At 43.0% G+C, this 15,326-nt stretch overlaps 1 protein-coding gene across 8 annotated transcripts in view; it reads left to right on the forward strand.

Annotated features, from left to right (window-relative positions):
- The first annotated feature begins 449 nt into the window (after positions 1-449).
- Positions 450-15,326, forward strand: part of BIRC6 (baculoviral IAP repeat containing 6) — a 142,621-nt gene continuing 127,744 nt past the window's right edge. For all 8 annotated transcript variants that reach the window (XM_035108256.2, XM_035108258.2, XM_035108260.2 and 5 more), the window contains exons 1-5: positions 450-878; positions 9,480-9,661; positions 12,368-12,505; positions 13,709-13,902; positions 14,913-15,024. In XM_035108256.2, coding sequence (XP_034964147.2) covers positions 632-878; positions 9,480-9,661; positions 12,368-12,505; positions 13,709-13,902; positions 14,913-15,024 — 873 coding nt within the window. In that variant the 5' untranslated portion in view covers positions 450-631. The remainder of the gene's footprint in view (positions 879-9,479; positions 9,662-12,367; positions 12,506-13,708; positions 13,903-14,912; positions 15,025-15,326) is intronic.

Genomic DNA, 15,326 nt, shown 5'->3' on the forward strand with positions numbered 1-15,326 from the left:
CGGGGGGTTCGTGAAAAGACAGCGTTCAAGCCCAGCACGAAGAAATGTGTACAAGCAATAAATAAATAAATCCTGAAGCCGAAACCCGGATATTTCTTCTACGACGAGTTTCCTTTTAATAGAGACCCGCCCTGCTTTTCTTTTCTTTTTTCCCTACAGCAAAAAACACGCGCACCATTTCCTACCACCGCGCAACCAAGAGCAGCTCAGCTACTGTTTATGCTGCTGGACGCGCGGAGCCTGTCGGGAAAGAATGCGTAACAAGACGAAATTGGGCGGAGCCTCCTGAACCAGTGACGTCGCTCAAGAAGCGTCCCTTTGGCCACTCAGGTGGTGGGTGGGGGTTCTTTTTCCTTTTTTTCTTCATAATTAACCCCTTCGCTCCAATTACGCTCTCGACGTCGCGAAGCCGCTTCTCTTTTGTCGGCATTCCGCATCCGGCGTAACAACGTCACTTCCTGCCGGCGCCGACGTTCGGCTCTCTCCCTTTCTCTCTCTGTGTCTCTCTTTTCCCCTCTCCCTTTTCCCTCCCCCCCTTCTCCGGACCCGGATGCTGACTGGTGGTAGCGGCGGCGGCGGCTCCTTTCGGGACTGTCACTGAGCGGCTCCGCGGGGCCTCTTGTCCTGCGCGATGGCGGCGGAGGAGGCCGGGGGAGCGTCTTGTTCCTCGGCGCCGGGGCCGGTGTCGACGGGCCCCGGGCCGGGCCTCTGCGAGTGGCTCCTGCTGCGGGACGGCTGCCTGCGTTGCGACGCCGACGGGCTCTGCAGCCTCTGTTACCACCCTGCGCTTAACGCCATCCTGGCCGTGACCGCCCACGGCGCCATCAAAGTCATCGACGGCACCTCAGGGGCTACGCTGCAGGCGTCGGCGCTCAGCGGTGAGGGGGCGAGAAGGCCGGGTCAGGCCTCGAAACCGGGCCCGGCGGCTGGTGGGGGAGGGGGAAGGAGAGGGAAGTCGGTGCGGGGGGGCGGGAGGAGACGCTGCTGAGGCTCCGAAGTCCCCCCCCCTCCTCCCGGCTGGGTGCTAATGTGGCGGTTGGGCTCTGGGGCCTGGAAGTCCCTTTCCTCAGTTGACATAGCACGAAGGTGAGCCGGCGTCTTTGTGCCCACCCTTCCATTCTCCTTCCCTACTTTCGAGGAAGTCAGGAGAGGGACGAGGAGCCGACCGGGGCTGTTAAACCGAGTGGGTGGGAAGGGAGGGAGGGAGGTGGCTTTGGGAGTCCGAAGTTGCCTGTCGTCATCCGGGCCTTCCCAAAGGGTTTCCTTTCTCTTTTAAGAGCTTTCTCTTTTCCTCCCCCTATAAATCTCGCTTTAAATTCTCGGTTATTTCCGCTCTTGCTTCCCAGACAAGTCTCTAAAGGCAGAGCCTGTACCTACGGGGTTGGGGTGGGTAGCAGGGTTTTTCTCTTTACAAAAAGGTGGAAGCTTAAAGCTCTTTTCTGTAGGAAATAGAAGATCATTGCTTGTGACACACATGCATGTGTTTGACTGCCTTTGTATGTGTTAGCAAGCCAGGATTGGCTGTGGTTTCTCTGTGTTGTGTTTCTGTGCATGGCAAAATGGATGTGGTTATCTGTGTTGGGATTGTACTCAGTTAAGGATACCAAAAGGTTACATAGAAATACTAAGTTTTAAAATAAAGATAGTAGTATGGAAAAACTACTATTCTGCTTCTGCTATATTATGGATTATGGTGTTATAGCTAAATCAGTCTCTTGATGTTTTGAACATGCTGTTTGAGGCTGCAAGTGGTGTATGTCAGTTTCTTTGTTGATGAAAACAGTTGTACAGAAACATGTTCTTGGTATTTTTAAGATATTTGTCTTAAGCCCTTTGACAGTTTTATATCATATAATCTAATGCAAATATATAGAAAATAAAATAGCATGTGTTACTGAAGAAGGGATGAAAATGAAAGATGTGTATATTATTTGTGTACAACACTTCATGTTTTGTGTATTATTATTATTGATTGAATTTATATACCGCCCTATACCCGGGGTCTCAGGGCGGTTCACAGAAGGTTTGGGTTGTTTGATTTCATGCAAAATAGGAGAAAACCAAAGATATCTAGGATAGTACTGAAAATTATCAGGAACAAGAGTGCTTACATAGAAGAATATTTTAGAATACAAGAAGGTTAAATGATACTGTCTATAAAAAGCCACTATGGTCTTGTAGCTAATGTTGAACTGCTCAAATCCTTGCTCAGCTGTGCAATCCTAGACCACCTTAGCCAGTGCACTGATTTTCTCTTTCCTCACTGATATTCACATACAGTGGTACCTCTACTTACGAATGTTTCTACTTACGAATGGAGCTCCGTCCGCCATCTTGGATGCGGTTTAGATAGGAATTTTTCTACTTACGAATTTTTAGATAGGGTTGCTTCTACTTATGAATTTTTTCTCCCAATGCATTCCTGTGGGATTCGACTTACAATTTTTTTCGACTTACAAATGTGCGTTCGGAACGCATTAAATTCGTAAGTAGAGGTACCACTGTAGAAGCTTTCCTAACCAACCCTAGATTGCCCACTGTGCACACTGGATATTTGTCTGTCCTTTATGCTTCATCCAGAGTTTCTGATCTGTGAACAGAAGGACTTCCGTTAGGAAAAGAAATTCTAGTCTAGTGAAGGCTTCCACTGGAGGAAGATGGATGGAGAGATAACTTGAGCTGCTTTCCCCTTTCCTACTACAGCCCTCAGTACCACTTCCCATGCTGTTTTGTTTAGTCCCTCAACTCTCTGGAACAGATATTTGAGTGTTAGGTGGCAATGGTGGGTTGGGGTGAGAAATTTCAACCTGGGTATTTGTGGTTGTCCTGTCAGCCGGGGCCCTGGGTCAGTGGCTACTGTTGCTGAATGCCAGGGCCATTCTAGTAAGACCTCCCTCATTTTTGATCTGATTATGGCTGAGGAGGCCAATATGGTCTGTATTACTGAGACCTGGGTTGGTGAGCAGGGTAGAGTTGTGCTCACCCACCTGTGCCCAACTTGGTACTCGGTGCAGCATCAGGGCAGACCTGTGGAGGGGGAGTTGCTGTAGTCTGTAGGAAAACTGGTCAAATGCAATTGCACTGGTAAGGGCTCATCATTGAGCCTACCTAGTGCATTGAAGGCAGCAAAGAAGGGATACTTTGCAGCCTCCATTGCATCCTCACTGTGTCGTCTGGCAGACCTTTTCCGGGTAGTGCGGGGCCTCTACAGTCTGGCCTGAAGGAGGTGGCAGAATCAGTGGTAGCTTGCGGTGACTTGTTTGCAAAGCATTTTGAGGATAAAAATCACTTTCATCCAGTGGGATCTTGACATCACTGTTACAGCAGATGACCCCCAAGGGCTGTTCACATCACCATCTAGTTCTGTTGTGTGGGATGAGTTCCACTTTGTAAGGCTCAAGGATGTATACAGGGTGCTTGGATTGGTAAGGGCAACCATTTTCCCTCTGCTCCCTTTCCCCCTTGGGTGATGAAAACTTGCTGGGGAGGACAGCTGCCTAGGCCAGGGAGGTTATTAATGCCTCTCTGTGAGATGGGGTGGTCCCTGCTTGCTTGAAAGAGGCACAGGTAAAACCACTCCTCAAGAAACCCTCCCTGGATAAGGCAAACCTAAGTGACTACCAGTCAGTTGTCAGTCTCTTCTTCTTGGGCAAGGTTCTTGCACAGACGGTCATGGATGTGATGCAGGTGCTCTTGGAGGAAATTGAGTTTCTTGATCTATTTCAATTGGGGTTTAAGCCTGGTTTTGGCACAGAAACTGCTTGGGTCACCCTGTACAAGTACCTCAGTTGGGAGAGAGATGGGGAAAATATGTCATTGTTAATTCTCCTCAACCATTCAGTAGCTTTCAGTGCATGACCATGGTATTCTTCTGTTGCGGCTGTCCAAGTTAGGGGTGGGTTACAGTGCTTTGTAGTGATTCCTATCCTACTTGGATGGACATTCCCAGAGTGTGAGGCTTAGGGCAGGCATCTTCAAACTACGGTCCGCGAGCTGGATCCGGCCCACCAGGCTTATTAATCCGGCCCATGGACCCTGCTGCCCGCTCAGTCAGTCCCTGCTCTTCGAGCTAAACCAGTGCGGCATTTCCTTTAAAAGAAGCCGCGGATGCCTGACTTCCGCGACGTTGCCGCAGCTTCAGATTGGCAGGAAGCTCCTGCAGCCAATCAGAGTCCCTGCGCCGCGCTTAGGCAAACTCCTGTCCCTCCGACCTCCACACATCACAAAGCTGAGCTGCAGCTGTTGCCGAAAGTTGGTGCTCCCCAGCAAGCTCTTACAAAGTCATATTGCAGCTGCAGATCCCTGCAAAGAAACAAATCCAACAGGGGGAACGGGAGAGACAGCCTTCAATCCTCTTCCTCCTCCTTGCTCCTGCTCCCTTGCTTTTCTGCTCCTCCGGCTGCCCTCTGGGGAACCTGTGGTAAGTGTAACTGCAGCAGTCAAATCCTCAGGGCGGTGGCGCTGCTTCTGCTGCTTCGCTCTCCTCGCCCACCCGGGCACTTGCAGCCCCTCTGCCCAGGTCAATCACTTTGCGCACTTCCCCGCTCCTCCCTCTCCCCAGACAGCGCTGCCACTCTAAGGGGCAAAAATGCTCCCCGGGTTGGAGTTAGCCTGCCAACCCCCAGCCAACTGTCTCCCGGCTCGTTAACATGCGGCCACCCTATCGGGGCATGCAAATGAGCTGGGGCATTTGACTTGGGGCCACCCTTGGAAAAGAGAGAGAGAGATCCATGCTGGGAAAGCTGTCAATAACTTTGCCTGCCCTTGCCTGGCACTGATTGGCAGAGGGAGACGTTTTGCTTGGAGAAGTAGCAGGGCGACGTCCCTGGTCTCTGCGTGGGTGTTTTGCGCCCCCCCTTCCACCCATGTGATTTACATGCTCTGAAAGTCGGGATCTGGTTTGATATTTAAATTTTTAAAAAACCATAGTCCAGACCCCTGTTTAAAAAGTTTGGGGACCCCTGGCTTAGGGAGTGTTCTTCGGCCCTGTGGAGCCTTCAGTGTGTGGTTTCATAGGGTTCCATTTTATCTCTGGTGCTGTTTGGCATCTACATATGTTCAACTTCTGATTTTTTTATGTTCTGAATCACCCTGTGATCTTCGGATTAACCAGTTTGGATGTATACTACTACTACTACTACTACTACTACTAATAATAATAATAATAATAAAACAACACCAAAATACAGTAGTGGAAATGGCTGATTCTCCTGCAGGCAAGCTTGGGTTCAGCTCTTTGTGAGCATAATTACTGGCTAAATGTTAATATGAAATCAATACTTAAAATCAAAACAAATCTTGAGTTTATCTTTATTCATCAGGAAAGATTAAAAGTTGACCTGATGAGCAAACTAACTTGGTTAAGCTCCCTCTGTAGAGTGGGGTGTAGCAAGGCGGGTGAGAGGGTTGTGTGATAGCTCACTTATTTTTGTTTGTGACCTTTGAAATCACCTGCCACATTTCTTTATAAAAGTATAGATGTGTACATATTCAGCCTGTGAAATTGCCCGGCTTTTCAAAGTATATTTAGAAGATGATTGGCAAGTACTAAAAATAAATTCTGGAATAAAAATGGGGAACTAGTACTGACAACAACTGCAAAAGTCAAGACGCTTCATATCTAAACAAGTCTTTAATTCTTATTGAAGATCTACTTTCTTAAAATAGTTTACATCATAAATGTAGTGTAGCTTTTTACTTGAATTTGTTGTGATATCTGATCTCTTTGCAATAGGAATTAAAATCCAGAAGTTAGTTAAAGCCAAGTAGAGGTATGGATTTTAGTTAATGTGTAAAGAATATGAAAGTACTTAAAACATGTCGTTTGAGGATGCACAGTAATGTCACCAAATTCTTTGTGCATGGGAATGCCTTTCTGTTCTTAAAGTACAACTATTTAGGATTAATTTTGTCCTAAACTTTATATACAGGTCATGGTCATGAGTCACATGTCCCTGACAGTCGGTTCTTCACCATACATTAAGATTTGGCCTGCATTTGAGCCTATCTTCAGGATTGCCCTTTACACTGGTGTACTGGTCCCATTGACTTCCGTGGAACTTCAGCAGTGTAAGCGGTTATATTCCTAAGTATAATTTTAGTTCTTTTGCATTCATATGTATTCAGTCATATGTGTTTTAAGAGAGTGTTTCTTCATCTTTTAAGTAGTGTTGTTAATAATATAACAAAAATAAGGTACTGTAGTCTTGAGTTCTGTTTTCTCATATCAGTAGTAATTTATTAACTTCCAGAATTCATCCAGTCTAATCTGGGGAGTGTGATGCATTTGGACAGATGTGATTTGATGTAGGCTTTCAGACTGTTGATGTTAGGAAGGAAATAGTATTTTTGGTTCACTTCTAAGAAAAGCTTAGATGGGAAAGGGTTATTAGCATTCATTATTTTGGCTGAACACTTTCACTAGTTTCTTTTTTTGTAAGCAACATTGAGTAAAGATGTTGACTTTGAGTTTCAGGTGAACTTCATATTCTTTCCAGGAATACGGTAATAATTCTGTCTAGGAATAATTGCAACTACAACTCGTCTTAAGGAGTGGTCTTTATACAGTACATACTTGAGTTGAATTTGATCATTCTTTACTTCCGTCTGTTTAATCAGCCTTTGCCAACCTGGTACCCTTCAGATATTTTGGACTACAACAGTTCCAGTGAGCATGGAAGTGCTAATGGGCTGGTTGGAGTTGTAGCCCAAAACATATGGAGGCGCACCAAGTTCATGAAGGCTGCTGTGCGACTTTATGTTAGTCCTGTCATGCCAAGTATTAACAGTGGTGGCCAAATTTTGCCTGCAGGCATGCAAGCCTGATTCATGTGCATTTAAAGCCAGATTGCCTGTGCTCTTTTCTGAACACAGAATTAGCAGTGTGATGATGTCCTTCATTTGTTTTGCTGTTGATGGTGTGGAGAAATCTATGCATGTTCCTCCATATTTGACACAACCAAGAATAATTGTTTTTGTTTGCTCATTATGATACAAATAGGAGGTTTTAATGCTATCATGTAGCAAATATCATCGCTTCACATGAAACACTAACGTGTGTTCACATTGCTGCACATAAAGCAAACCCTTTTGAAAGGAATTATTTTTCGTTCAATACTGGTAATTGTCCGGTCTGATAGAAATTTGCAGTGAAGCGTAGCATGCTGATGGCATTGAGCTTTATAAATGTTAGTGGATCCAGGAGCATTGCTTTCAGTGCTCACAGCCATCCCATTGTGCCAGTTGTGGAAAAGTAAGCTGAAACTAAATGTAGGTAAGATGGGAATAATATTTAGTGGGGATTTGGAAGCTTTCTTTGAGGGGTGAGTTTGTCATATTTGGAGTTGTTTGTTGGCTCTGGTTCATAAGTAGTGCTTCTGAACCATCATTACTTATGGAATCTCAGGTGGCAGTTATCTCTTATAATTTTTATGCCGGCTGGGCCACTCTAGAAAACATTGGCTTGCCATTTTTCATGTTTTTGTAATCGAGGGATCGGCTGTTGCAATGCACTGTGCAAGGGGCATTCCCATTAAAAATGTCCAGAAGCTTCAGCTGGTAAGATTTCACAGCCTGCTTTTTGAGAATAATGGAATCATGGAATTGTAGAGTTGGAAGGGACCCCAAGAGTCATCTAATCCAATTCCTGCAATGCAGGAATCTCAACTAAAGCTTTCATGACAGATCACCATCCAACCTCTGCTTAAAAACCTCCAGTGAAGGAGAGCTCACAACCTCCCATTGTTGGGTTCTGATTATTCTGTATTGTATTCTGATTATTCTGTGGCAACTGTGAGTCCATCAACCATCCTCCAAATGCAGTTTGTAGTTTTAGTTTTAACCAGTGAATCCCAGTGTAGTTTGGTTCCAGCATCATTACTTCCCTTGATCTAGACGCTATACTCCTGCATCAATAGGAGTATAGCATCTAGATCAAGGCAAGTAATAGTACCACTGTATTCTGCTCTGGTCAGACCTCACCTGGAGTACTGTGTCCAGTTCTGGGCACCACAGTTCAAGAAGGATACTGACAAGCTGGAACGTTTTGAGAGGAGGGCAACCAAAATGGTCAAAGGCCTGGAAACGATGCCTGACGAGGAACGGCTTAGGGAGCTGGGTATGTTTAGCCTGGAGAAGAGAAGGTTAAGGGGTGATATGATAGCCATGTTCAAATATATAAAAGGATGTCATATAGCATAGGGTGAAAGGTTGTTTTCTGCTGCTCCAGAGAAGTGGACACGGAGCAATGGATTCAAACTACAAGAAAGAAGATTCCACTTAAACATTAGGAAGAACTTCCTGACAGTTAGAGCTGTTCGGCAGTGGAATTTGCTGCCAAGGAGTGTGGTGGAGCCTCCTTCTTTGGAGGTCTTTAAGCGGAGGCTTGACGGCCATATGTCAGGAATGCTTTGATGGTGTTTCCTGCTTGGCAGGGGGTTGGACAGGATGGCCCTTGTGGTCACTTCCAACTCTATGATTCTATGATCATGGCTTATCATATGACTCCCCCCCCAATTGCAGTGCAATTGTCAGCATTGGTTAGTGTGGGAGGGGGCCAGGAGATGGGCAGCAGTTTCATAATGTACACCCTCTTCCCCACTGTCTACCTGATTTTCACTGGATAGAGCTGAGAATTGCTGAGCTCTTTAGTACATTGACTAGATAATGGGGTGTTCCAAAGATTCTGGAGGGTTGTGGGACTTGACACTGATGAAGATGTGTTCCATGCATCTTTGTAAGATTTTTGTGTGCAATTTGTGAAATTTAATTTGAATATTGAATAAGATAAAGTAGCAATATGATTAAGTTTTGAGGCTGCTGGAAACCTTAAAACACAGTCATTGTGGAATTATAAGTAGTGCAGGCAGAAAGTGTTTGTGGTCTAATAGCAAAACTTCTTTCAGGTGTTTGGGACTGCATATGTATTATATAGCACAAAGTGGTGTTATCAAATGGTGAGCCTGGTGCACTTGTGAAAAAAGTTGGTTGTTGTTTGAAGATCCAAAATCTTCTGTTGGTGTGAAGAATACAACATCATAGAGTCACACAATACATAGTAATTACGATCTTAAAAATAGTGGTTCTTATCCAGCGATCCACTTTAGGCTTATGTAAAGGACATGTATGATGGTGTATCACTTTTTTGGATAGCAGCACCTTGTGTTCTACTTCAAGATGTTTCTGAAGATGTTCCAAATTTTTAGTTTGATTTTTAAGACTTCATAGAAACTACTATTGGGAGGAGGAGGCTAGGAAGCAGAGAGTCATACACAGTTGTTGGAATTGGAGCTACGTAGTAGAATCTCTTTCCTACCCTGCTGGTAAAGTATGACCATAAGTCTAATTCCAATTAGCCACGACATCAACTGGATTAATTGCTTTTGATTTTAAAAAGCCAAGATGGTTATTTCTCCTCCAAAGCTACTAATAAGATTTGATGAATAATTGTTTTAACATAGTTCTCTTTTTACTCTTTACAGCTAAGCCAGGTGGACGAGTGAAATGTCAGTACATTTCTGCTGTGGATAAAGTAATCTTTGTGGATGATTATGCAGTTGGATGTAGGAAAGATCTGAATGGTATCTTGCTGTTAGACACAGCTCTGCAAACACCTGTTTCTAAGCAAGATGATGTGGTTCAGCTTGAATTGCCAGTGACAGAGGTAAGTAGTTAGAGCTGTTACTTTCACTGCAGTATTTTTTCTTGGCTCCTAGTTTTGCTTAAACTGTGCTTCTAATGGATAACATTTTGCAGGAATCTGTATCAGAGCAGTAATACATGTTTATTATTTTAGAATACATTGTAGGGTTGTTGCTGCTGCTGCTGCTGCTGGGTGGAAGACTGTAGTTGCTCCTTATCTGTATGTGTTCAGTTTGTACATGCCCTGGTAAACTGTCAACTGGACTCTATAATGTATTATACATAGAGCATACATGAAGCAGTTTGGAAACTTCAGTTGGTCCAGAATATGTTAGTGTTGCTGAGAAGTGTTAGCTTTTAGGATCTAGGAGCATACCCTGTTTCTCCGAAAATAAGACATAGCAGGATTTTTAAGCATCCAAGGAATATAAGCCATGCCCCGAAAATAAGACATAGTGATAGGCGCAGCAGCAATGCCGGCCGCGGCGGGAGGAGGAAGAAAAAAATAAGACACCCCATGAAAATAAGCCATAGTGTGTGTTTTTTGAGGAAAAATAAATATAAGATGGTGTCTTGTTTTCGGAGAAACACGGTATAACACCAAATACAGCAAGAGCACTATTGGTTGTCACTTTGGTCCCAGGCTAATTTTAAGATTCTGTTTTTTTTCTTTTAAAACCCTGTAAAGTTTTGATCTAGGGTGCTTTTGAAGTCCATCCTCCCATACATACATTCCTGATCATTGAGATCATATAATCTCTTTATGTGCGGCCCGTTTCAGAGACAGATTGATGATGTTTAAATCATTTGTGTTCATAAAAATACCCATCCATAGCTTTTCCTTTATTTTAAAGTCTATATTGGCTATTTGGAAAATATTCAGATTAAAAATTACTAGCTGCTGGTGGATTTGTTAGAAATAGAATCATAGAGTTGGAAGAGACCACAAGGGCCATCCAGTCCAACCCCCTGCCAAGCAGGAAACCTTTCTTGAGTACACCAATAAATAAGTAGTGGATGAGAATGTGTATTTAAATAGATGCTTGCCTATTTGGGCTGATATGAGTAAGAATTGTTGAAGATGCTCAGTGGCTTTTTTGTAAATTGCATAGGAATAGGTTCTTGACCTCCCTGCCCTCCCCACATTTCTTAATGTGTCCCCAATGAGTTGCATGATGTGAGGGCACTATGTAAGAATCAACAGAAATGGGGTCGCTGTGTGTTTTACTATAACATTTCGAAAGTGTATATTTACATGAACCTGGTTACCAGTGTTATAATGAGCTTGATTCTATTTGTTTAATAATAATTTAAGTTTAGATCAAAACTATAGTTTTCCTTCCCATTAAAACGGTTAGCCTATGTTGGTATAGCAAAGCTAGGAAGATTGTATTATGACCCACTACTGCTGTTCTGAATAGTCATTATGCTTATGAGAGCCAGTGTGGTGTAGTGGTTAAGAGCGGTAGACTCGTAATCTGGGGAACCGGGTTCGTGTCTCCGCTCCTCCACATGCAGCTGCTGGGTGACCTTGGGCTAGTCACACTTCTCTGAAGTCTCTCAGTCCCACGCACCTCACAGGGTGTCTGTTGTGGGGGAGGAAGGGAAAGGAGATTGTTAGCCGCTTTGAGACTCCTTCGGGTAGTGTTAAAGCGGGATATCAAATCCAAACTCTTCTTCTCTTCTTCTTATCTTGCATACATTTTAAACTTTACATACAATAGTCAGACACTAGTAAGATTGAGAAATGCTTCTGCCTGAAATCCTAGAAAGCAGCTGCCATTTTGTGTATATAATACTGAGTTAGAGGGACCTATTAGCTACAAATTGAAATGAATAAATGAAGCCATTCGCCACCTACCATTACCTTGCTCTTTTCTAATGTTCAAACTGTAGCTCAATGTTTTTCTCTAATATCAATATTCTTCCTCCACGAATGAGTAATTTTTGTTAATATCAAAGGTCAGGCAAGCTTTTGGAAGTGGTAGTAAATTGTTTTCTCTTCTGCTGGGTGCCCTTTGTGCCTCTGGCTGGATCTCCTTCCTGATTGGAATTTGCTGGTGAATAACTGGAAGCCTAATTCTGCCTTTGGGATTTCAGGTGGCTGGCAGCTCAGTAGATGTCAGAAATTGTTCATATTTATACTGTTAATGGAGTTCCTTTTGGATTATCTATCTTTTAATTGCTTGGAGCTAGATCCATGAATATCTGCAGGAATATTTCTGGGGTGGGAGAAGTAAATGCTCCAAATCAATAAATAGAAATAGCATCTGAGAACATTTCTGGTAAATATAGTGACTGAGCAGCAGCAAGGCCTGAATAGACTTGGGGTCTGAGAAACTAGTATCTCAGGTCAACCCTGGGAAGTAAAAATGGGGAAGAGTCATATATCCGACCTTGAGCTCCTTGGAGGAAAGGTGGGATACAAATGCAAAAAATAGTAATAAATTAGTAGTGTACCTCATCAGAGCTATTTAGATTTAATGTTTGTACAGTGTAGAATATATTTCTTAAACTTTGCTGCATTGAATTTATACCTAGAACCAGCATCTGCAGAGCTTTGATAAGCCTTTGAATATAAAAAAAAAGAACTTGGATGATGAACGGGTATATAATACGTTGGTTTGTAAGACTTGTAGAGATGTAGAAAATTAAATAAATAGTGCTGAATGAGGACTGATCTTTTGATGTTGTCTCAGACATTTCTAACATATTTTGCACATCTTAGGCTCAACAACTATTATCTGCATGCATCGAGAAGGTAGATGTGTCAAGCACAGAGGGGTATGATTTGTTTCTCGCACAATTGAAAGATGGCTTAAAAAATACCTCACATGAAACGGCAGCAAACCACAAAGTTGCAAAGGTAAGAGATCTATCCGCTCAAATCTTTAAATGCTAGAAGGATAACCTCTTGGCTGTTTCTGTTGCATGTTGTTGGAAGTTTTTTTTACAGGTTTTTGTTGTCATATACAATTAATTTATCTTTCAGGGCTTAAATATGAATAATGTACAGAATTGCATGCCACAATAGCATGTAAAGGATAGAGAACTCAATGCACGTTTTGTGTTTTTGCCTTCTCCCCACATTTAATATGTGAAGAGACTCCATGATTAAAGGGAAGTGGAGCTGCGGCTCTGGCCATATCCTGACATTGTGCCTTCCTGGCAGCTCTGCCTCTAAACCTCAATATGTTGAGAAAAGATCTGACAGGGGAGCTGGGTATACTTGGGAAGGCACCTCTATGTGCTTGGGTCTCCTGATCACATGGAGAGGTTTCCACAAATATAGCTGGTTCCCAATGTAGACCTTTGCTTTAATGCACAGTAGATATGGGGTTTGGAGAGCTGAACAGGCAGGGGTAGTGTCTTGGTGGGACCAGGGGCACAACCTTGTTCCCCTTAACCATATGAGGCTCACTTTAAGTTTTTGAAAGGAAAAATGAAAAAAGTGTTTTAATCAGTTTGTAAAATGGTTGTTTCTCTCTAACAGCTGTGTTTAGTCTACATGGGTGTATATTTGCCCTGCTTTTGAGGAACGACCTTTACCAAGTGTTAGCATAATTCTTTGTATTTTGGATTAATTGGTGAAACTGACCCAATTTCTGTTCTGTACGTCGAGTTTCCCTGAAACCCAGTGCAAGATATAGTAGCAAGATGGGAGGGCTACAGAAAGTGGCCTGAACTGAGTAAACCACTTTCACCTACACCACTTTATGCCTGCGGAAAAGTATCTTCCGAGGGTTGGGGCACCTCCCACAATGGAATGTTTAATTCTCAAAATCGGGAGCTAAGCTATTATTAATTTTGAATGTGATTTTTTAATGCTTTTCACATTCCCTGGTTTGTTCTATACTGTGTGAAACTTTAAGGGTCTGATTAGTCACAATCTGTAATACCAGTTCTTTTCACATCTCAAAGTAGTGGAATAATTGCTGTTTAAATGGTCCCTGCTGACAAATTTTGAGGATCTCCATATAGACCTGAATGCACATGTTCAATAGTGTGTGTATATATATGCATGCGCGCGCACGCACACACACACTACATTGCTTTTTTCTCTTTCTAGTGGGCAACGGTTATGTTCCATCTCCCGCATCATGTATTGAAGTCTGTCGCCAGTGCCATTGTAAATGAACTCAAGAAGATAAATCAAAATATTGCTGCCTTACCTGTAGCCTCATCTGTGATGGATAGATTATCGTACCTCTTGCCCAGTGCACGACCTGAACTTGGTGTGGGGCCTGGCCGATCAGTAGATAGGTATGGAAAAGAGAATTTATCTGTTGCAATCTGTTGCTTTTGCGTATGTGACTTTCAGGTGTTTCCAATATAAACACATTTGGAATGAATTTGAATGGAAGGAATAATGTAAGGGTGTTGGTGGGACGGTGAGAGGATTTCAGGGTGCCATTTTAACCTTGTTTCTCTAGGTGGCTTGAAGAAGAGGTTCCTGACTCTAAAAGAGGAGTGAATTTGTTGATGGTAAAAGAAGGAAAAAGTACAACTTGCTAGTGTGTATTCAGTTGCAACACAAATGTTTATGAATGAGGGTAGACCCATTTATAACCTGTAAGCTGCCAAGCCAGATAGAGACATTAGCCAAGTGCTGTCGTCTTTCAGATGACTTGACAGTCTCAGTAGGTTTGGAGTCCCAGAGGGCATGAGCAGGAAGTTCTGTTGGACCAAGTACTTCTGGACCAGTATGTATGACTATGGGCTGCATTACCAAGCATTTGTTATGTATCCATCTTATATGAGGACAAGAAACTTGATTGCAAAGCACAATCAAGATGAAAGCCCCATACATTAACACCTGCCCGCCCTTTGGATGCACAAGGAAGTTTCCTAGAGCAGTTGGTACGTTGTATATTTCTAGGCTTTTGTGGTGTGGTACTCTTTATCAATCTCTCCGCTGGTAACACAATACAGCAAGCCTGCATGACTTGTGTCCTAACATGCTAAATCTCCATTTTAGGAAATGCCTTTTAGTGGCAGGCAAAACTGCCCACAGGTGGAAGAGGTGGTTTGTTTTTATTGTGGAAAGTTAGAATATGGGTGGTGGAATTAATATATGGGTAGGAAACACCTTGAATCAGGAAATGGGAGGCAGACAGTTATGTTAGTAATCTCTGGTTGTGTGAACAAGGTGCAAATAGTGAATAATATTTCTTCTTTGGGACAGCAGAACTTACAGATGGGTCGGGTGTTGCAAAAATTAAGCAGCCTCTTCTCACACCTAAACTTGCACTTTCTTCTTTCTGTTTTTAAAGGTCTTTGATGTATAGTGAGGCTAACAGACGGGAAACATTCACTTCATGGCCTCATGTAGGTTATAGGTGGGCACAGCCAGATCCCATGGCTCAAGCTGGCTTCTACCATCAGGTAAATTTTTTGGCACCTTTTATATATGGCCATTATTTGCAACTATGTAGTATTATATTCTTGATGCTGGGTGTTCAAATATGATAACTGTGGAAGACAATTTGCTGTGTCTGCTGGTTTAAATTGTTGTTTTATTTGGACCTTTAAAGTGAAATTGTGACTATTTGGTTGCTGTTACAAGAGCTCACAAAATAGAAAGATGGGGAAATTGTTACATAATGACTCTTGTAAAGTAATTATTTGAACTTTCCATATATTATTACTTTTGCAATTATTTTTGAAAGGCAATTGCATTAAATACT

The sequence above is a fragment of the Zootoca vivipara genome, chromosome 3 (assembly GCF_963506605.1).
Source record: "Zootoca vivipara chromosome 3, rZooViv1.1, whole genome shotgun sequence".
NCBI classification, from domain to species: domain Eukaryota; kingdom Metazoa; phylum Chordata; class Lepidosauria; order Squamata; family Lacertidae; genus Zootoca; species Zootoca vivipara.